Raw genomic sequence first — 20,286 nt, 5'->3', positions numbered from 1 at the left:
ATTTGATACACAATAATAGGTAAAGTATCTGATTTATTACATATGACCAGATATTTTGTCAGAATACCTAGTTATCCTGCACAAATCGATGGAATATATTTGCAGTAGGTAAAATGTATTTATTTTTATAGCTATTGGGGTTTTTATGTGTGACAATTAAGTCATCATCATAAAACGTTTTTCCTGTTTTCCTTGAGTTATATTTAAGCCCCATACGGTTTATATTATTACCTACCTAAGAATGAGAATGCGCCTGAGAATTTCCTCTAGTTCGGCCATTCAGAGAATGCGTTCCTGACACGTCGCGATTGAACTGACGACGTAACTTTGCAATGGCGTTGCAGTTACGATAAAAATATTTTTGCTGGTTGTTTACCGTTTTAACAATTGAGGAGCATTAAAACAACATTATTATATCAATAATCAATGAATGTTATAATTTTGTGCCAAACTGAGTGTCAAATAACTTGGTAAACAATATTTTTCTAAATCTATACTGCGCTATTACAAGGTTATGTCAGCGGTTTATATTTTGTAGTGCTGTGCTAAAAATAACAGGCAAGTATCGTAATCTGTTCTTATACAGTTATAATATAAAATAATACGTTTTGATTTTCTTTTCAAGAATTGGAAAATAATGGACTATAAGACTTAATTATAACGTTTATGAAATATAAAAATAAAACTATGACCAAACCGCATTTTTATACTTAGATTAAAAATGGTAACCCCAAATGGCGTTATGGGCCGCCATTTTGTGACGCTAAAACAGTCGTCCGTTGTCGTTTCGTGCGCATAGACCACGTTTTTCAAGTGTTTTCGATCTGTTTTTATTTGATTACCCGGCTTTTGTTAGACCGAGATATCAGGATTGATTCTGTTATTGATAATAATATAATTATACATGTAGGCGAAGATGATGATGAAGACACCACCTCCTCAAGCAAATCGGAGTCTGATTAATATTCTGTTCGCACATTCAATTCAATGTACTTGTAACAAAGAATAAATAAAACAATTTTATTATATGAATATTACCTTTTTTTGGTTTCCACTTAAATAACTAAAATATAAAACAAATGATTCCGCCAATTTAAAACGAAAATAATCTTAAAATAATGCGGCGGTTCATTTTGAAGGAACGGTAACGAACTCAGTGTTATGTTGTGCCCATCACTAGTCGTGACTAACTGATAGGTGTCAGGAACGCATTCTCTGAACGGCCGAAGTATAAGCACTTTAACTATTTTTAGTTTTAACGCGATATTTTAACAGAAAGCTCTTGTGACAACCTGCCGGAGCTGCAGATATGTTCGGTAGAGTTATCGCGGCCCTAGTACTCAGACAGCTCCTGAAGGAAAAAAGCTTGTAAAAAGGATGGCTACTATGACAAGACATATTTTCAGCACTAATCTTCTTCTTACACCTACATATTTCCCTGGCCAGTGCAATATGCTATACGCTTTCATTGCTCACTGTTGCCCCTCATACTATCAATTTTATTATTCAGGTCCCCTCAGGCAATCCACTCATCTCTTTAGACTTCATTTCCCTTTCCATCATAGGGGATATTAAGACAGTAAGTCTGACACCAGTCTAACCAAGGGGTATTGGGTTGCCCGGGTAACTGGGTTGAGGAGGTCAGATAGGGCAGTCGCTCCTTGTAAAGCACTGATACTCAGCTACATCCGGTTAGACTGGAAGCCGACCCCAACATAGTTGGAAAAAAGGCTCGGAGGATGGTGATGATCACACACAGGGGATATAGCCATTATTTTCTAGTCTTTGCTTTCCATCCATCTTCATTCATATACTCTTTGTTACGTGTATGTCAATTTAAGTACTAATGTTGTGTTCATATTTAGTCTAAACTAATATCTATCTAGCTATGATAGTGTATGTAAGGTCATATTAGTTTGTTTACAAGCGAGAGGGGTCACAAACGAGGCAGATAGCTGCAGGTCAAGTATAACGAGACACGTTCGATTCACTCAAACGTGATCTAGACTAGACTGTCCTTAATCCTAATATTGTATTATGTACCTATAATCAAAAGTCTAAAGGTCCCGGCTGTCATTGAACACCCTTGGCAGTCGTTACAGGTAGTCAGAAGCCAGTAAGTCTGACACCAGTCTAACACCTCGCTTATAAGATGGTATGATTTTGGACGGTAAAAATACTCGATTCGATTGATTTGAGATTTTATCTTCAGGTAGGAACTTTTTACATGTGACGAAGAAACAAACGTACAAACAATCAGCATTCTGAACGACTGCACCTAAGTGCTAACATAAGTAGGATACTAATTACTTATAATGTTGTAATGAATCACGTGTATTTAATCTGTTTATTATTTTAATTACATGAACGAAAAATTACTTTTTTGCTTTCGACATTAGGTTGTTTACACTACTTACTCTGGGGTACCTACTGGGAATTTTGGGAAGTTAAACTTTGTCTTTGTTTTAAATAATATGACTAATAAATAAGATAAATAACTACAACTGTCTAAAAGACAATAAAGGTATTCATATTCTGTCTTTTTAGGGTTCCGTACCCAAAGGGTAAAAAAGTTTTCCCAAATAAAATAAAATAAATAAAACGGGACCCTATTGTTTTCGCTCCTCTGTCCGCCCGTCCCTCCGTCCGTCCGTCTGTCACCAGGCTGTATCTCATGAACCGTGATAGTAAGAGAGTTGAAATTTTCACAGATGATGTATTTTTGTTGCCGCTATAACAAAAAATTCTAGAATACAATAAATATTTTCGGGGGCTCCCATACAACAAACGTAATTTTTTTGCTCATTTTCTAAATAATGGTACGGAAAACTTCGTGTGTGAATCCGATTCGCACTTGGCTGGTTTTTTAAAAGAAACTCTTATGTAGGATTAAAAATTAATCCGTATCTTTTAGAAGCACTTTGCAATACGTAGGCGTAACGGTGTGCCAGCCTATTAATAGTCACTATAGAAAATCTTCGCTTCTGATAATCGTGTTTGAACTACAAGATTTATCTAATGTCACAGTTTTTAGTATCACGATATTTGCTTATATTTGGTGGATTAGCAAACAATCAGTACCTACACAAGTAAAGTAGGTTAAAAGGTAAATGTTTAAAGGGTTTTTTTCTACAATTTTGTCTCAAAAATACCTGAAAAGGGCTTATTATATCAAAGGTAAAAATTTCCGCTGCTGGTCATCACATTAGTTTTATAAAGAAAAGAGGAAAAGTGTTAATCTTCAAACAAAGATAGATAGAAGAGAATAGCACCCAAGTTAATGATCTAAACTACTTCTCAATCAACCCCAAACTTCTAACTACTGGAAATTTTCAAATCACATTCTAAAATGCAAAAACTGCAAGCTTGCTAAATCAACGTTACTGTGGACCATGGCGAGAGAAAATAAAGCTTCAATCAGTCTTATGTTGATCAACGACAATACTTTTACAGCGCTTTCACACCTGCAGAATTTCTGCTCGGTTCTTTTTCACAGGGCTTTTTACGAGTGTTACATTCCGGGCAATATAAAACCTTTGCCAATACTTCTGGTGTCATTGTTTGAACCAGCAGATATGTCAATTGTTTACTGTCACCCGTATGTAGAAATCCCAAGAAATCCGCAAGTATGACAGCGCGTTAACACTCCGTCTAGTTACCAACCCCCACTTATTGTGCCCTTAACCTTCCACCAGAGTCCACAGTACTTTATGAAACTACCACCAGTACCCAGTTTCACCAGTACCCTCATTCCTCCACTTACCAGTGACAGCCAGGTAGATCTCCTGCGTGGCCTGGCCTAGGCCATTGTCGGCTACACAGATGTAGACGCCAGTATCGTTGCGGTATAGGGACACGATCTCCAAAGCTCCGTCAGATTGCAGCCTGTAGCGACCAGCGTTGCCGTCGATCTGTTTGGAAATAAGCATAGTAGTGATTTTCAGAATTTTCCTAATTACCTGAATAGCCGACATCAGTTTGTATGGTAAAGATGAAGACACTGTAGGGAATCTTACGGAAACTGTTTACCCAGTTAAATAAGTACCCAACAGAACATAGGTGACAGTCATAGTATTAATTTTGTGATCACTGTTTTTGTAGTAATATTGCTGTAGCATCCGGTTACACTGGAAGCCGACTCCAACGAAATTAGGAAAGGGCTGGACAAATGATTACTTAGCAACAGTCTAGCTTGGAACAAGCAGAGTCCTGTAATAAGCTATGCGTACGGTAACTTCTCCATATTTCCAGGTGATCTTGGGTGGTGGGTTGCCGTGGAACAGACAGCGCAGGGTCGCCTTGCCTCCTTCAGCTGCCTCCACCTGAGGCTCAGGGGCCGGCAGTGCCTGAGGTGCGGCTGGCACGTCTGACAACAAACATGCACTTTAGTAATGAGGGTCTTTAAGCATAACTTGTATGAGAGGTGCACCTTAATTTGTCATAAAAAAACGGTGTTTCGTCTCCCAAAGTTTGTGGTCCTTTTATGCAAATTTTCTGCAGAACTATCTATTTTACATTCCTTCTAGCTTTAAGCCTATCAACTACATTATACTCGACATCTTGCTATCTGACCTGGTGCAAGAGTAGTAATCAGTGGATGAGGGCTGGTCTGCTCGACGGGCTCGGTACACACGCTGCTGCAGCCTCGGCGGCAACACTTGCCGACGCCGCGGCAGTCCGCATCGTCCTTGCAGTCGCGGCGACACGTCACCTCGTTTGTAGTCGTCTGCTCCACTGGACATGCGCCCGGCTTCACAACTGTGGAGGAAATGTGTCATTGAGTTGAGCTCAACTGTCTAATAAGGGGTGATGATTGTGAGGTAAGACATAAATAGTGGAGCATAAGGGAGCAAATATTGGGAGTACATAAGGAAGTATATGGAGTAAAAGGGAGAGTGCATAAATAAGTACATACCTACGGAAAGTACATAAGGGAATAAAGGGAAAGGGTGATATAGAGTGGTCGGCAGCGCCTAATAATATAAGGGTAGTAAGACAATGATTCCCAAAGATACGCACTAGGATGACAGTCAGCGGAGTATTTCATCTCTTGGTTGACAGCCTCCCAGTATTGCGAAACCACGCAGCGCTCGCCCGCGGCGCACGATTTCGATGCACATGGGTAGTCCTTGCACTTGCATCTGTACAAAACAAACATATTTTTATACAATAGGCCTAAGTAACACAGTAGTATTAATTAACAAGTAGGTATAAACAGGGCTGATTATTATATTCCAACTTTTGAACTTTGAGTCCAGGACAACCGATACAACAGAGATTTTCCAATGTTGTGTTGTGTTGTCCAAAATTACGACTTACAAAGTATACAAACAAGCTTGAAAGAAGTCCCACTAAGAGGATTTGAAATTGAAAGTACACCCTATGTAGCAAAACAAAGGGGTACCTAATTATTTACCTCTCACATCCATCAGGTCCAGGTATCTTATCCATGCCGTAGTTACAAATAAGCTGGTCGCACTCCTCCTGTAACGGGCGGCAGTCCACCTCGACCTGCACGCACGAGCACTGCTCGCAGCCGTTCGGCAGGCGAGCGCGCTGCACGCCGTACTCGCACTGCAAGCGCGAGCAGTGTTCCACGTAGTCTCCACAGTCGAACACTTCGTTCTCCTCTATAAAGGGGTAAATAAGTTAAACAGAATACCACGAATATCCGTCGATAGGGGATGTAAATTAATTATCTATAGTTTTGTAAATCCTCAAAAACATCGTGGAAAGGAAGATCGAAGGAAAGAGTACAAGGTAAAGCTACATCAAGCAATAAAAGAGAAGTTGAAGGTTGTGACGTATAAAGAATTTCAGGAGTTGGCGCTAGACAGGCCTAAATGGAACGAGCAGCCGACAAGAGCTGGGCTTTTAAATCAAAGAAGAAGATGTAAATCCTGAAAATTTATCAAATTTTCCAATGGCTCGGTAACATCAGTATACTTTAAGGGATATTAACGGACCAGGACCCAGATAGCACTGAAACGTATACACCATATTGACAAAATGGTAGATTACCAGCAATGCATTTAGCAGCATACTCCACGCCTTGCACGCCAGGGTCTCTCTTGAGGTACACTTCGCAGTGCTCTGATGCTGAACAGTTCGCTCTCAGGCACGGGTCTTCCTTACATATACATCTGTAGGGAAAGACAATATTATAATATACTGGGTCTTCCACAAAATATGTATTCTTCTTCATATTTTTGTTCTAGCAATGATGCAGTCAACAGCAGGTTAACAAGTCAATCTCATCATATAGGTAGGAAATATTCTTTTATGGGTATGTAAACCACTGTTTACATACCCATAAAAGAATATTTCCAGCTCACTAGCTGGAAAACTGAAATTGTTCTACAAACCTCTCGCAGCCATCTTGTTCATAGTGAAGAGTTCCGAACTTGCAGTCCAGGGCGTCGCACTCCATGCGGTATATCGAGCAATCTACAACTTTAGACACAACATTCATTACAACTTGCTGCTCACTAAACCTAGAACTCCTTCCTCAATTACGAAGGTAAGAATACCTGCATTAGTTGACATCCTTGACACCACGCTTTCTCGAATATTAGTACTGTAGGGTTGCCAATAAATGTAGGCCTTCTTGACCAACGTAAGGAATTCTAGGAAGGAATTCTAGTTTCACCCAAAATGCCCCAAATGGTTTCACACTAAACTTTGGACTATAGTCAACTACCTAGTATGAGTTAGCCAAATGTCGATGACATAACATTTTGGAGTGAATCATTAATTTACTTGAGTAACTGGCAGCTGACTGTAGACCCAGGTTTCATGTCAAGTGTGAACCACCGATATTTTACACAACACCGAGCAACAACTCAGTCTGGATTTAGGAACAACTATCAGCTATATACAGCATCCAGCCCTTGAGCTTTGCTCAAATGAACTGGATAGCTTTCGTCGTTTTATTGTTAACCCAGGAAATCAATGAATGTAGCACCATCATTGGTGACCACCAAACCAGTAAGATAGAATATAGACTCGTATGTTCTCCATCTTTTAAAATTCATGAACACATCAATTATTTAACAACTAATCATACGAAGATATCATAAAGTGCAGACGGATAGGTGTAGGTGCAAGACAGAGATGCAAGCGTGTGCAAGCAGTGCAGAGGAAGCTAAATCATTGACGTCACATGCAGATACCAGCGGCTTTGACACTGACGACGATGCAATCGAACATTTTCAAATCGAAGATGGCCGAAAATACTCAAAAATTATTTAAATCATTTTTCTTCTTCTACCAGTAAAATTATAACTTAAGCTCTCAAGTTATGTGGTTTAAAAATAAGAACTTTCTATGGAAGTAGTAACTGAACATTCTTCAAATTAGTTGTTCTGTATTTTGGCCAGATCATAATAGGCACTGCAAAATTTGGTTTTGCTTGGGATCGAGGCGCACGATCGTGCAGAGCGTGAAGCGTCAGAAGTACCGTCGGGCTGTAAGTTCGGCGTGCAGTGGTCGAGGCATTGCTGGTAGGAGCGGAAGTTGTTGCCGTTGCCGCCACAGCCGAGGTAGGCGAACACCACGCAGTCGGCCAGCGCCGCGCTGTAGTGATAGCGCGCGCCCGGCGCCGCGTCGCACGCCGCGCCCACGTCCGCCCGCTCCAGGCACTCCACAGCTACCCCACAACCCAACTCATGTTAGCACTACCGCCGGAAGCGTTATGAGACGCATGCCTCGCATATACGTGTGAGTTGTAGAAATGAAGAATTTTTAAAAACAAGATTCCATAACCAATGGTTAGTGCTGCCACTTACGGGGTCTGAAGGCTTTGCAAACCGACTCGCACTCGTCGACCGTGGAGAACCGGTTCGGTCCGCCGTCGCAGCCGCCGTACGAGTACTCCTGACAGCTGGCAGTGATGGAGTCCCAGTAGAACTTCGGGATGGATGCACGACATGGACCCGGGTCCAGGTGGGAACCGCATGGATCTTTTGGTTAAAACAATGAAGAATAACTATTAAGATAAACATACTTTTTCAAGACATCCTCCTCCTGCCCCCAATTTTATTAGGCCTCAGCTCCCTTAGTCGACACCCACGGAAGAGAGATGGGGAGGCCCTTTTCTGATTCGAGGCGATCTTTTGCAAGACCGTTCACAAATTAATGGTTGGAAAAATACATGGCTTCTATATGACAGTGTTCCTCACCTAATCCGACGAAAGCGCCGCACCTCCTCTCGCACTCCTCCTCAGTACGGTAGGTGTTGGGATGTCCACAGTTGCCGATCTCCCCGGCGAGACACTGTCTCCTCTCCGAGTCGTAATAGAACATCGTCACGTTGGCGCCGCACGGCTCCAGCGAGCTCGGGGTCTTGCATTCTGATTCTTCCGTTTGCTATTATGATAGAAAATAAGTCTAAACATCACAAATGAACAACAGACAGTTTTTAAAGTTGAGCAAAGTAGATTCCAAAATTTTAAACATAGATAGCACTGCCGTGTAATATGAAAATATAATAAGAACCTGTGGAGGAGCAGCTGTAGTGGTAGTGGTGAGAGTAGGACGCTTGCAGCGAGACTCACAGTCGGACTTAGTCTCAAATCTGGGAAAATAACGACACAATGAATGGATCTTTAAAGTTTGAAGAGTGCTATGTAATAAACATGATAGAATTACTAAAGCACATAACATTAGATCACACATAGACTACATTAGATGATACATTAGACACATAACATAACATTAGATCTTAAGTAGCTTAAGTAACTTCAGTATCTAGAAGAGGCTTAAGTATGAATCACAGCTGACCTGTTATCGTTGCCACTGCAGCCAGTGTATACGAACTGCAGACACTGATCACGCAGAGTGTCGTAGTACCACTGCGGGATGTAGCTGAAGCAGTTGCCTTCCTCTGGTGGCAGCGAGCACACGTCCGCTGATGGAACGCAACGATCATGAGTATGAAGATCCAAGACAACGCAGTTGGAGTACGAAGTTGTTCAAATGAAGAGCTTTTCATTACGAAGGATCGCCAGGACTTTCGCATATTATGTCAACTCCGACTTGAGATAAATAGATCAAAGAACTATTTATTCTCAGTTTTTTTTTTGTTTGCGATTCTACATGAGCTTCGCATGCTATTATTGTATCATCAATACATAGTGTAAAACTTTACTTTAAAAAGAGTAACCATCGAGTTTCTTGCCCGTTCTTATCCATAAGAAGCTACTTTTAGAATGGGCAACAAGAATCAAACTTATTTATATTTTTGACGTTCCTAAGTGCTTGCAAAGGCCTATGAAATAAAATTATTTGAAGACCAATAACCTTAAGCCCTTAAGTTCTTATATGGTGCTTTAATTCTTACCTATTTCAGACTTGCAGACTTGCGAGCACTCATCCACTGAGGAGAAACGGTTGGCGCCTCCTAAGCAGCCTCCATACACGAACTCGCGACACTGACCGGTCGACGCGTCGAAGTATACCTTCGGCATGTAGGCCCTGCATGGACCTGGGTCCATTCGTTGCTTGCACACATCTAGGATAATAAATGGCTTGTTTTAGAATATCTGGCAGGATTATCTGGTTCGGTATATCTCTCATTTTTGATCATCCTCCGAGCCTTTTCCCAATCATGTTGGGGTCGGCTTCCAGTTCAACCGGATTCAGCTGAGTACCAGTGCTTTACAAGAAGCGACTGCCTATCTGACCTCCTCAACCCAGTAACCCGGGCAACCCGATACCCCTTGGTTAGACTGGTGTCAGACTTTCTGGCTTCTGACTACCCGTAACGACTGTCAAGGATGTTCACTGACAGCCGGGACCTACAGTTTAACGTGCCATCCGAAACACAGTCAATGGTGTCTAAGATATACTTAGCAACATTTACATATTTTTGATGAGCCAATGTTTTCAGACGTCGAATCTTCAATTGTTCAATGTTTCATTTCATGGGCTTGGGGCCCATAAAGATTTTAAAATTTTCTCTTTTGATGCTGGCTTTTGTGCCGATTACACGGAAAGTAATTAATTGAAACGGTTAACCACGGCTCTCTTCCAACAGTATAAACCATCAAGACTACAGATTAATGATGGAAAGTGAAGTCAACCTACCAACTCCCTTGAAGGCTCCACAGGATCTTTCACAACCCTCTTGCGAGGAGTAAGTGTTGGAGTAGCGGCAGTCCGACCCGTTCTCATAGTTGGCGTGTGACACGCACTCGCTGCGTGTGGGGTCGAAGTACCACACCACGCCGCCGTGTGAACACGTCTCCTGTGCAGACCTGCACTCTGCTGGTATATCCTGGATGAAGGAAATTGTGACAAATCATGTATGGGATGCAAAGATAGAATAGATTAGATACAATGCAAGGGACACATCAGGAATGAGTGACACTAGAAATACAGGAGCAAAACACCAAATAAAGCTTGGCAAGCCCAAGATCATGTTCCTCTTGAATTTTTTATTTATGTAGGTATCTTTTTCGTTTACGATAATCTCTTTAACAAGGTCTTTATTTTACACATACACTAGAAGTTGTATAAACTAGTCATGGTCTCGTAAATTATATTGAATTTGTAAGTAAATAATGATATGATGATACTAACAACTGCAGGGGGAGGTGTAACCGTGGTTGGAGACGGGGTCGGTCTGGGCGCCGGACGAGATCTACATCTACTCTCGCAGGCCTCTCGAGTCTCGAATCTAAAAATGGAAGTAGGTATATAGTAGTAACTAAAACATTACATTTAGGATAAGAATAAAAAAGATGGTAAAGGCTTCGACGCGGATTTTAATAGTATTTTTTTGTTTCATTATTGAATTTCTTAAACGAAAACAATAATCTCTATCATCTCTGTTACTCCTATTTTGTTCTTTTGTAATGTCGTTTTAAACTTACCTGTTGTCATTGCCCTCGCAACCTCCGTATGTAAACTGACTGCAGGAGTCGGTGGCAGGGTCGTAGAAGAAGCGCTGCAGAGACGCCTCGCATGGTCCAGTCATCATCGGCAGCTGGCAGATGTCTGTGAACACACGAACAGTGTAACTTTCATATTTTGGAGAAGAACTGATGATGAAGTTATTTAAGTACTGGCTGCTGTCATAATTATCACCAGCGTCCCGTGGGACCTACTTCAAGGGCAGAACAAAAAGTGGGCTATATCTTCCTTCGAATGATTTTTTCAAATCAGACAAGTAAAACTTTCAGCTTTATAATTTTACCGCCTTTTTTTAGACAAGTGTTCAACAGATGTTTAAGATTTTATAGTAAGGCTGTTAGTGTTCAATCATACCTTGTGTGGCACCACAGTAGAGGGAGCAGTACTCGTAATCGGGGAAGTTATTCTGGTTTCCACCACAGCCTCCGTACTCGAAGGTCACGCAGCGACCGAGCGCACTGTCGTAGGCGTACCGAGTCACAGTGTCGTTGCACGGACCAGCGTCGATCTCCAGCAAACAGTATTCTGAGAATACCAAAAACAAAACTTCTGAAGACCCATCATCATTTTTTACAGCTTTTTACTGAAGTTTTACGGGTATTTTAGGCTACCTGAGCCCTTTTTGGAAGCATTAGGCCTCTGCCTCGAATTTTGCGGGCAGCGGGGCGGCGGCGGCGGCGGCGCGGGAGCGGCAGGATCTTACGCGTATAATCAAATGGACCGGCCCTCGAATACAGCGGCGCGGGAGGCGGCGCGGCGGCGGGCAACGAGCGGTGCGCTCCAGTCAAGCGGTGACCGCCCGCGGTGGGCGTCTGCATTGTAGGCATAGTGTTATACATTTTGTGACGTATCAAAATGTCTTCGGACGTGCAAGAGCTAATTATTTCGGCCATCTTTGAGAGGACACATATATGGAACAGCAAACACTACAGAACACAACACTACACTGCTATATTGCCGCGCGATCTGCCCGCTAGTTTCGAGAACAGGTATGCGTTGCCCGCCCCGCTCCCGCGCCGCCGCCGCTGCCGCCCCGCTGCCCGCAAAATTCGAGGCAGAGGCCTTAGTTAGATATCCGTGCTAGGGCTCTCGACCCTTGAAATATAATGATAGGGATTAAACTACGCTCATCATCTCCCGAGCCTTTTCCCATGTTGGGGTCGGCTTCTAGTCAGTCAGTAAACTATTCTGGTTTAGAATATAATGACCTAAGATAGTGGCATAAAGATTAGCGGCAGTCTTTACTACAATACTTCCAGTGTAAGAGCAGTTGGTCATCCTTTAGTTCGTACCTGCTGGCTCCGGGTTTTCTGGTCGTTGCTGCTGTGGCTGCGTGGGCCTGGCCGTGGTGGTGGTGGTGGTGGTGGTCTGCAGCTCTGCGCAGGAGCCCTTGCACTCCGCCTCTGTGTTGAAGTTGTTCTCATTGCCGCCGCAGCCGCCGTAGTAGAATTGACGACATCTGGTAACATTCGTTTTAATGGGTTTTTGACATTCAGTAAGGTCCGATGACCTGCTTCCTGCTCACGTCAGACTTTTTGTAAGACAGATATTCAGGCTAATTCTTTTGTAGGACGTGTGTGTTGCCCTATTGCCATTAGTGTGTTCTATTTTTCTCCTACAAAAAATCGGTTATATTATCGGACGTAGGCGGGCAGCCTAAATGTAATACACGGTCCTCTTCTATCTTTATTCGTTCTTCAAATATCATTTTGTTTTAAGTATATGATGAAGTATTATTCCAATTACTTAATAAATAAAAAAAACATGACGTGAGCAAGCCTTTTGCCAATAATGTGCAGCTTAAGTCAGGTTTTATAAATTGGCTTAAGAAAATCTCATAAATCTATGACCTAAAATTGTGAAATGAGTCAAATGATAACGTTTTGATAGTTGTTATAATGCCTTACCTCTTGATGGCAGTGTCATAGAACCACCTCTCCCTGTAGTTGGAGCACTCGCCGGTCTCAGCAGGCAGCGTGCACTTGTCGGGCTCTGTGAAGTTCATCACGATTAGACCACATCTTTACTTCATAGGTCATATAAATTTTACGTCTTAATAAAACAATGTATCTCTCAAAATTGCAATTTCAAATCCTTCCACCATATCAAGCATATTATTATTTCAAGTTTAAATACTGTTCTTAGAATGTTAAGGATTAACCAAGAATCTGTAACTTCCACCATACCAAGCATATGCGGGATTAATTTCAAGTAAATCAAAATAATACAGTTCTACCAAAAAAGAGTAAGCATGCACAACACAAACCCATTCGTTAATTACAATAAAAAGTAAGTAAATATTTAGTCAAAAATACCTTGATACCGCAGTTTAGAATATCTTGCATCCTCTCCCTGTCCTGCCTCGCTGATTAAACTCGTTCTTTTTAAATCATTCTTCACAAAAAATCTGTTAATACGAAAATCTTACCAAATTCTTCGACGTCTGCACCAGCTCCAAAGATCCTCGATCTTTCAGCCGCTGAATCTAAACACTCAAGTGCTTGAAACCTCTACTAACCATAAGCACTAGGACAGGTTTGTTCGCAAGCCTCCCTGGAGGTGAACCGGTTGTGGTTGCCCCCGCAGCCGCTGTAGTAGAACGGCATGCAGCGGTTCTCTGACACACTGAAGGACCAGAGCGCTTGCTTGTCGCCGCAAGTACCCGCTTCTTGCGGCTCTGAGCACTGAGCTGTTAGTGTAACCTACTTGTTTAGTACATTCACAAGGCAAGAAATATTAGTGATATAGTGCTATCCTTTAAGCAATCCGTTTAAATTAGAGAATAAAGTCATTTACATTCTTTGAACCTCAGTGAGAACGAATTTCGTTCTTACAGTGTCGAAAATGATGTATAAAGAATAGCATTTTTAAGGACAGTTGCTACAGAAGTTATTAAAGTACATATAAAAGTTAAATACATTTATAATGCAAACTACAAAAGAAAACCAAGCTCCAATAGTTTGAAAGAAAGGACATTATCACACCATTCAAGTGTTATTATACAAAAATTACAACCCATGCAATTATTGGTAAGACAAGTAACTTAAGTTCCACTACCACCACCACACAAAGCCAGAAACCCACAAAACAAGTTTTACCATAAAAAATAGTACCTGTATCGCAGTACTTACGTGGCTGTGCTCCAATGAGGCACCGCAGCAGACAGGCGGCTTCAGTGCTGAACCTGTTCGAGTTGCCCTCACATCCTCCCCACGTGAACCTCTCGCACTTGCCGGAATCCACGTTGAAGCCCCAGCGGCTGTAGTTGCCGGAGCACGAGCCTGACTCGATTGGTAGCTTGCATTGCCCTGGAGAAAGGTAGTGTTAGTCTAGTCTTTAAGAAAATCGAATAAATTAAAGCGTACCGGAATTTACTGGACACCATGTGTATCTATATACCTACGAAGGTACAGACTTAATCAAGGTCCCTATTGGAACACTGAATCATGGTTTCATAGATCCTTATTTTGATTAGGCAAGATTAGGTCCACCATACTGGACAGTTACGTTCACAATAATGTTCGTGGAATTTTATCGAAAAAGAAATAATCTCTCACCTTCTACAGTAGTAGGTTCACACTGCTTCTGACAGAGTTCTCTGGAGTCGAAGTTGTTGGCGTTGCCGAGACAGCCGCCGTAGCGGAACTGCACGCACTGCTCCATGGTGCTGTTGTAGTGCCAGCGAGTGTACTCCGCGTCACATGCACCCTTTACGCTTGGCAGCTTGCACGCGTCTGAGGGACAAGTTAAGGATATAGAAGATTATTAAGAGTTTAGATAAGAAGAATTAAGAATGCGTCAAATTCTGTCATATCCTAATGGCCAGTTTCACCGATTACTGATAAAGTCTCCGATAGCCTGTCAGGAATTATATGACAGATAAACTATAACTTTAGGTTTCACAGGTCTCGGATAGCATTATCTGGCAGAAATTATAAGAGGCCTGTATATCGCAGATAGATTTAACTATCAGATAACAAACTGACACTTCATCGGTAGCTATTGAAACCAGGCTTTAGTCTTTTTCACACTCATAACTATTTCTTTAAAAGAACAGCCAAATAATAACATACCTTTAGGTGCGGGCTGTACACACACGTCTTCACATTCTTCTTTAGTGGCGAATCTGTTGCCATTGCCCTCGCAGCCTCCGTACCAGAAGCGAGAACAGCCTCCATACGCCAGGTCGTAGTACCACATGGCCGTGAAGTTGTGGCAGGAACCAGGGTCCGTTGGTAAGCTGCATGACGCTGGAATTTAAAGAAATATGAGCATGAGAAAACTGGTAAACTTAGGATGACTCATATCATCGTTGAAGTTATTTTGATTACCGCTATCATCCAAGGTTTGAATGACTTTAGCTTACCTTGTTTATTCTCAGGAGCATCAGTACAACCAAGGAACTTAGATCCAGTGGCTTCAGTAACTCCATCAGGGCAGCATCCATATTTGCTAGTAGAGCAATCGCATCCTGCTTTCCCAGGACCAGTGGCGTGGGTCTCCTCGTCTCCACAGCAGCCGAAGGGAGACTCAAAGCAGTGGCATCCTTGCTGTTCAGGGCCCTTTGCAGTCGTGACGCCGTCGGGGCAGCAGCCGAACTGATAGGTGTGGCAGGCGCAACCCTCGAAGTTGGGTCCCAAGGCGATTGTGTGTCTGGTGACATTATTTTTGTTTGATGACCATTGTTAACATGAAAGTTGAAGTTTAAGAGACGAAGACAAATCATCAGACTCTATGAAAACTTTCAGTGACTATCGTGTTTTTGGCCACTGTGGTAACGTACTTGTCTGGGCAGCATCCATGTTGAGAGTACTGGCAGCCGCAGCCCTCATTGCCGGGTCCCTGTGCGATGGTGACGTTGTCGGGGCAGCACCCGTGACGGGTGTACTGGCATCCACAACCCTCAAGATGGGGTCCTTCAGCAGGCTTGCGGTTGTCTGGACAGCATCCGAAGGCGTGTAACAGGCAGCAGCCTTCGAAGTCGGGGCCATGAGCAGGAGTCTGACCATCTTCGCAACATCCATGCTGGGAAGTGCTGCAAGGACCTGGGCAGCCAGCATCCTTTTCACCTTTAGCTAAAAAAACAACGAATTGGAAGGTAACGAAATTAAGGTAATTTTTGCAAACAAAAAATAAAGAACACTTTTCAAAGGTGTCTTTTGATTTCAATCATAGATAAGTCTTAGGCATCATTTTAGTATTTTGGCTCACATGCCCAATATTTGTTGTATTTACCTGGTGTCTTTCCATCTGAGCAGCATCCATACTCTGTCGCTTCACAAGGACAACCTTGTCCGTCAGGTCCAGGGGACTCAGTCTGGTTGTCAGCACAACATCCGTACTGGAAGCCGGTGCAGGGATCCAGGGTGGTGCTGGCGTATTCAGTAGCCGTCTCCGTGGAGGTACCCTCGGCCGTGGTGCTGCCTTCGGAAGTTTCAATCGATTCGATTGTGTCAGTTGTCGTTTCGGTGGTTGCTCCAGTCGTTGTAGTTTCTGTAAAGAAGTTATTTAATTAGGTAACATGGCTAATAGAAAAAACTGTCATTTTATCTTATTCTGTCTTATCTTTTCATCTAGTTTATGTATTAAAAATATTTTTTGTAAATATAATATTTAAGACAATATACTCATATTGGGTTCCACTTATTGAAAGATTAGTTGTCATCGGAAACTCACCGGTTTCAGGACATCCTTCCTTTTCAGGTCCAGATGCTTCGGTCTCATTATCAGCGCAGCAGCCGAATCTGTTAATTGATTAATATGCTAAAGATGACGACATAATATTTCATTGTTTTATTTACTTTTGATTTGGTCAACATCTTTATGTTACTCTTTAAGGCTGTTTTTGTAAGTTCAATAAAATTGACAGGTGGAGTTTGTTCTAAAAACTCGTCACTACACTTACTTGGACGACGCGCACGCTGGTGGTGGTGGTGGGCATCCTTCCTGGTCATTGCCCTGAGCTGCAGTCTTGTTGTCAGACTGACAGCAGCCGAACAATGTGTCCGCACAGGGTTCGATGGGACAGCCCTTGAAGTTCGGACCCTGGGCCGGTGATACGCCATCCGGACAACATTTGAAAGGTGACTCCTTGCAATTATGTATTGTTTTACATTCTGAAAAGTGTTATAAATGTCAATTCTGAAGGTCAATTAAAGATAAAAAAAATATTTTAATGGATTCGTATACTATACACAAAGAATAGTAAACCAACAGATGCTCTATATTTCTTAGAGGAGAACAGAAGAAAAAGGACGTAAGTTAGAAGACCAATTCATACCTGCATCGAACGGTCCTTTAGCGGCGGTCTTTCCGTCGGGACAGCAGCCGTAACGCGAGTTCTTACATTTCTTCGGGCGCGGTATACAGGTCCTTGCGGTGTGAGGAACGAGCACAGTGACCTTGTCCCATGGAGCTGTAAAAATCATCAAATTTATTTTAACTGGTATCGGAGGAAATCAGTTTGACTATGGATTATGTATTGTAGGTGTCTTCCCCCCAAGTATTCGATTATTTCACAAAACACGAGAAATAGTTAACATTGTGCTAGATTAAATAAAGTTTGGTCCTGAATAAAGATGACCTTTAATTGTCATGATGATGTAAGGAATAAATATAAGAATACTAACACGAGCCGATAGATGGTGCTTCAGTGGTTGTAAGACCTTCCGTAGTGCTTCCTGGTTCTGTAACAACAAGAAATTATATAAATTTCGTAACATTATATATGGCTAATCCAAGCAAGTCCACTATTTTAGAAACCCACAAAATTCAGAGTATTACCATCCATACTATCATTCACTATAGGTAATAACTTCTGTAAGTGTAGAAAAAATAGAAGCCAAACCTAGACTAGCCCGTATAATTTTCTTGTCCAAGATAAAATTATTTACCTTCGGTGCTGCCAGCAATGGTGGAACCTTCAGTGGTAGACAGTCCTTCAGTGGTAGACTCTTCAGTGCCACCTGATTCAGTGGTGCCGGTCTCTTCAGTAGATTCCGTCGCTCCGGTCGATGTAGTCTCTGTTGAACAATAAATGAAAAATTGATAAAAATGTGATGTAGAAAAATACATACATATGTGTAAGTAGAAGCCAAAGTGAGGTTGTTGAAGCCAAAGTGAGGTTGTTGTCTATAATTCAAAATTCCATATAACGACTCAACCATTTGATGAGATGTTTCAAATGGAGATAGATCTAAGACTGATAAAGGTTAGATAAATCTCCAAGGAAGTTAAACTGTGGGAAACAGTATTTTTATAATTTGTAATATCCGGTTTTAAAATAATAATTCAAAGGATAAGGATTGATGAATGAAATATGTTACCTCCAGTTTCAGTTCTAGATTCCTCTCCCTCTGTGGTAGAACCACCTTCAGTAGTAGATTCTGAACCAACAGTTGTGCTAGACTCAGTTGTCTCTCCAGTAGTTTCAGTCGAGCTGTCAGAACTCGATTCAACCTCTTCTGTAGTCGACTCCGATCCTGATAGAGTACTCGATCCAACGGGAGTAGATCCAGATTCCGAAGTTTCAGCAGCCTCAGTAGTTGATCCCGATTCGGAAACTGTGCTCGATTCAATACCACTGACTGTACTACTCTGTTCTGTTGTTTCTTCAGATCCTGATGCAGTGCTGGACTCCACTGTAGACTCAGATTCAAGGGTACTTGGGGTTGATCCTGTTTCCTCCGTTGAACCGGATTCTGTAGTAGACTTAAGTTCAGTAGTACTTGATTCGACTGTCGATCCAGAACTTTCTGTACTTCCTTCAGTAGTTTCAGAAGCATCGGAAGATGATTTTTCTGTTACAAGAATAAGTAACCATGTTTAGATAAATAATTAATTATACAATTAAACATTGAAAAGAGTTTTTGTAAACCATTTAAAAATTAATCATATCTAGATACTTACCAGTAGGCATAGCAACTGTCGTGGTCGTTGAAGAATCTGCAAAATAAATAAAAGTACTTTTAAACAGATTTCCAAACACATCTTTATGATGCAAGTATTTATCAGAGAGGTTCTCGAAAATATGCTTTTCTGCATACTGATTACTAGGTTCATGATTAATTACGTACCAGACTTAGAAGACATTGCGACTGGAGTTGTTGTTGAGTCTGTAACAAAAATAAGAAAGCATCTTACTGTCTATTTTCGTTTTACCAGCAATATCTTAGGCACGAAGTTCATTTGCTGTTACAGCCTTTTTATCGTCCCACTGCTGGGCACAGGCCTCCTCTCACACGGAGAAGGATTGAGCATTTGTATCATTTGCAACTCTAGTTAATTTTAGAGCTATTTCTCAAAGTTTAACAACATTATCTTTCAAACACATACCTGTAGATCCTGATACTGAAACTCCAGTCGTAGACTCTTCTGTGGAATCAGTACTTGTGCTCTCAGTCGAGTCTGTAAGTGTAGTCTCCGTTTCAGTCGATTCAGTTTCACTGGTAACAGTCGTCTCTGTGACTGTAGATTCAGTAGAACTAGTTTCTTCAGTGACCGTCGATTCAGTATCTGCAGTTCCAGTTGTTTCTGTGTTACTGGTATCAGTAAAGTCAGTGTCTGTGGCGTCAGTTGTCGTGCTTTCAGTGCTTCCCGTTTCTTCTGTAGAACCGGTTTCATCCGTAGATACATCACTTGAAGTAGATCCACTGCTTTCTGTGGTTTCCGTTTCTCCAAACGACGTGGATCCTGTTGTGTCTGCGGGACTGGTAATTGAAACGGGAGAGCTACTTTCAATTGTTGATCCTGTTTCTTTAGTATCAGCTGACACGCTGCTTTCAGTGCTGCCAGTTTCGCTAGTAACTGTAGACTCTGTGCTCTCTGTACCAGTTGAACTGCTGTCTTCCAATGTAGTTGAGGATTCAGTGGTGATATCTGTCTCCGTAGATCCAGTATACTCGGTCGTGCTTCCAGTTTCTCCTTCTGTTGTAGATCCTGTACTGTCAGTGTCCGTACCACCACCACCAGTTTCGTCAGTACCAGTAGAAGTAGTTTCATCCGTTGAAGTGCCAGTTGTATCGGTTTCACCAGTCTCTGTAGTTGCTTCGGTACTTGAGCCAGGGACGACTGAAGACCTCGGTATGGGTTCTAAAAACGTAAATTGTTAAGTTTTAAAAAATCAAGTAATAATAATTATGAAGAAAACGATATCCTTTAAATCACTATAAAAATAATAAAAGTGATGGACATACCGGTTGGCATAGCAACAGTAGTTGTCGTGGATCCTGCAATAAAATAATAGGTGTATTTGAAATTATATACATTTACAAATGGTGTTTTAAGAAATATCTCATTATCATTTCTGTTTTTTACAAGTTTACATTAAATTGAATTATCCACGTGTTGTCAAAAGAGCATATCATAAAATTT

General features: G+C 41.7%; 1 protein-coding gene across 5 annotated transcripts in view; it reads right to left on the bottom strand.

The window, feature by feature from the left end:
• Window positions 1-20,286, bottom strand: part of LOC124640342 (papilin) — a 108,450-nt gene that overhangs the window by 11,786 nt on the left and 76,378 nt on the right. For 2 of the 5 annotated variants that reach the window (XM_047178063.1, XM_047178067.1), the window contains exons 20-55: window positions 20,109-20,141; window positions 19,249-20,004; window positions 18,990-19,028; window positions 18,823-18,858; window positions 18,240-18,713; window positions 17,808-17,936; window positions 17,544-17,600; window positions 17,195-17,329; window positions 16,820-17,030; window positions 16,591-16,658; window positions 16,150-16,407; window positions 15,698-15,989; window positions 15,281-15,567; window positions 14,988-15,164; window positions 14,472-14,648; window positions 14,046-14,222; window positions 13,433-13,603; window positions 12,822-12,906; window positions 12,207-12,373; window positions 11,269-11,439; window positions 10,875-10,998; window positions 10,582-10,678; window positions 10,087-10,276; window positions 9,341-9,511; window positions 8,782-8,908; window positions 8,497-8,575; window positions 8,181-8,367; window positions 7,788-7,961; window positions 7,460-7,648; window positions 6,366-6,453; window positions 6,022-6,143; window positions 5,417-5,630; window positions 5,020-5,141; window positions 4,573-4,758; window positions 4,230-4,366; window positions 3,764-3,911 (exon numbers count right to left, since the gene is read on the bottom strand). In XM_047178063.1, coding sequence (XP_047034019.1) covers window positions 3,764-3,911; window positions 4,230-4,366; window positions 4,573-4,758; window positions 5,020-5,141; window positions 5,417-5,630; window positions 6,022-6,143; window positions 6,366-6,453; window positions 7,460-7,648; window positions 7,788-7,961; window positions 8,181-8,367; window positions 8,497-8,575; window positions 8,782-8,908; window positions 9,341-9,511; window positions 10,087-10,276; window positions 10,582-10,678; window positions 10,875-10,998; window positions 11,269-11,439; window positions 12,207-12,373; window positions 12,822-12,906; window positions 13,433-13,603; window positions 14,046-14,222; window positions 14,472-14,648; window positions 14,988-15,164; window positions 15,281-15,567; window positions 15,698-15,989; window positions 16,150-16,407; window positions 16,591-16,658; window positions 16,820-17,030; window positions 17,195-17,329; window positions 17,544-17,600; window positions 17,808-17,936; window positions 18,240-18,713; window positions 18,823-18,858; window positions 18,990-19,028; window positions 19,249-20,004; window positions 20,109-20,141 — 6,255 coding nt within the window. The remainder of the gene's footprint in view (window positions 1-3,763; window positions 3,912-4,229; window positions 4,367-4,572; window positions 4,759-5,019; window positions 5,142-5,416; window positions 5,631-6,021; window positions 6,144-6,365; window positions 6,454-7,459; window positions 7,649-7,787; window positions 7,962-8,180; window positions 8,368-8,496; window positions 8,576-8,781; window positions 8,909-9,340; window positions 9,512-10,086; window positions 10,277-10,581; window positions 10,679-10,874; window positions 10,999-11,268; window positions 11,440-12,206; window positions 12,374-12,821; window positions 12,907-13,432; window positions 13,604-14,045; window positions 14,223-14,471; window positions 14,649-14,987; window positions 15,165-15,280; window positions 15,568-15,697; window positions 15,990-16,149; window positions 16,408-16,590; window positions 16,659-16,819; window positions 17,031-17,194; window positions 17,330-17,543; window positions 17,601-17,807; window positions 17,937-18,239; window positions 18,714-18,822; window positions 18,859-18,989; window positions 19,029-19,248; window positions 20,005-20,108; window positions 20,142-20,286) is intronic. The other 3 variants (XM_047178065.1, XM_047178064.1, XM_047178066.1) reach the window with 3 other exon arrangements.

The sequence above is a fragment of the Helicoverpa zea genome, chromosome 20 (assembly GCF_022581195.2).
Source record: "Helicoverpa zea isolate HzStark_Cry1AcR chromosome 20, ilHelZeax1.1, whole genome shotgun sequence".
NCBI classification, from domain to species: domain Eukaryota; kingdom Metazoa; phylum Arthropoda; class Insecta; order Lepidoptera; family Noctuidae; genus Helicoverpa; species Helicoverpa zea.
Note: the sequence above shows the minus strand (reverse complement) of the source record. Positions and strands in the feature narration are given on the sequence as shown.